The sequence below is a fragment of the Fopius arisanus genome, unplaced genomic scaffold (genome assembly GCF_000806365.1).
Source record: "Fopius arisanus strain USDA-PBARC FA_bdor unplaced genomic scaffold, ASM80636v1 scaffold00040, whole genome shotgun sequence".
Lineage (NCBI taxonomy): Eukaryota > Metazoa > Arthropoda > Insecta > Hymenoptera > Braconidae > Fopius > Fopius arisanus.
In genome coordinates this window covers 52559-53952 of record NW_011887779.1, presented here as the reverse complement: position 1 = coordinate 53952, position 1394 = coordinate 52559, and the positions used below count along the sequence as shown (strand labels likewise).

The 1394-nt window shown below is 35.5% G+C and overlaps 1 protein-coding gene across 1 annotated transcript in view; it reads left to right on the top strand.

Annotated features, from left to right (window-relative positions):
• Positions 1-441: 441 nt before the first annotated feature.
• LOC105266601 (trichohyalin) overlaps positions 442-1394 on the top strand; it is a gene marked incomplete in the record, with an annotated part of 2790 nt that continues 1837 nt past the window's right edge. The window contains 4 exon segments of the mRNA XM_011304909.1: positions 442-637; positions 765-923; positions 997-1191; positions 1246-1394. Of these exon segments, the coding sequence (XP_011303211.1) occupies positions 554-637; positions 765-923; positions 997-1191; positions 1246-1394 (587 nt within the window).

The following is a 1394-nucleotide window of genomic DNA, read 5'->3' as shown; positions in this document are numbered from 1 at the left end:
TATTCATTCAATTAAGCTACAATTGTATAAAATTTCCACTTTCAACCGCCATTTTTCGCTTTTTAATTGCCTACCATAATTAAAAAAGAATCTATTCCTCACTGTCTCCCCAACGATTCGTGGGATTTCTATTTTTTTTCTTCCGGAACACTCGTCTTACTGCCATTGTTCGAAATGAATTAACATATGCATCCCCATCCATAAAAATTTTTCAAAATGGCGTTTTTCTATTTTTTTATGTAGACGTCAAAGTAGCGACTGACAATCCCCACAAAAATCGCAATAAAAATATGAAACTTCGTGTACTTATTGTTATTATTTCATTTTTTCGTTTAAATTTTGTTGATAATTACCGGTAATTTCGATTCATATGTACATATTTCCTCAATTGCACGTGGCGGTTGCCATGGAAACGCCCGAGAATTTATTAGTATTTCCATACCGGTATAAAGCCGGTTGAAACATTTTATCTCTCACCTTGAATTAAAAAATCATGTGAACATGAAAAAAGGGAAGGAACAACCGATAATCCGGGAGATAGTGTAATTTGTTGATGAAAATGGCAGAAAATGTGAAAGCGTCGCAAGAACTTCTGACCAGATGCCCAAAAAGATGTCAGGGGCCATCAACAACTCGAGTAATTATTAGCATTACTAATCATATCAATTAAAAACATGAAACAGTCATTGAAACATCAATAACTTCTTCTGTAATTGAAGCATTAATTTGTAATTATTACAAGTGCATTATTTTGAATGATCCAGCAACCGTTGGTTGTATCAAGAAAATTGTATTCCCGTTTCGTGGATTACACGACTGAAAATGCTAGGTTAGCGGAAATAGCGGATAAAGAGGTGCAGAGATTATCTGATCTGAAAGACGCGTCTTATGAAGTGACTAAAGACTGGAACGATGCGATCAAAGTAAGATTTTGCCAATAATAAAAATAAAAATCTTTGACTTTTCATTGAATTTTGCATAACATTATCCATTCAGAATCTACAGCGGAGACGTCGTGAGGAGCTTCTGTCTAAAAAAGAAAAGGCCGAGCAGGCGAGAATAAAATTTGCGAAGGATATGGCAGTTAAAAATGCTGTAGAGCGAGCTGAAATAGTTAAAGAGGCGAGAAAACTACTTTTTTACAAGAAACCTCAGTGCAGACTGATTAATAGTGCCCTCTTTACGTCTGAGGTCAGTGCAGCATGTCATTCAAATCTCATTTAAATCTAATTACTCGTATATTAGACTTACAGAGAATTGCATGCTCAATTGGCATTCAGAAAAAAGTTGCGGGGTATTGAACTAGAACGGGATAATATGTATGCCGAACTATTGAAAAAAGATACAGAGGATTTCTTCAGAAAAGAGAAGGAAAAGGCCGAGCAGCGATTGCA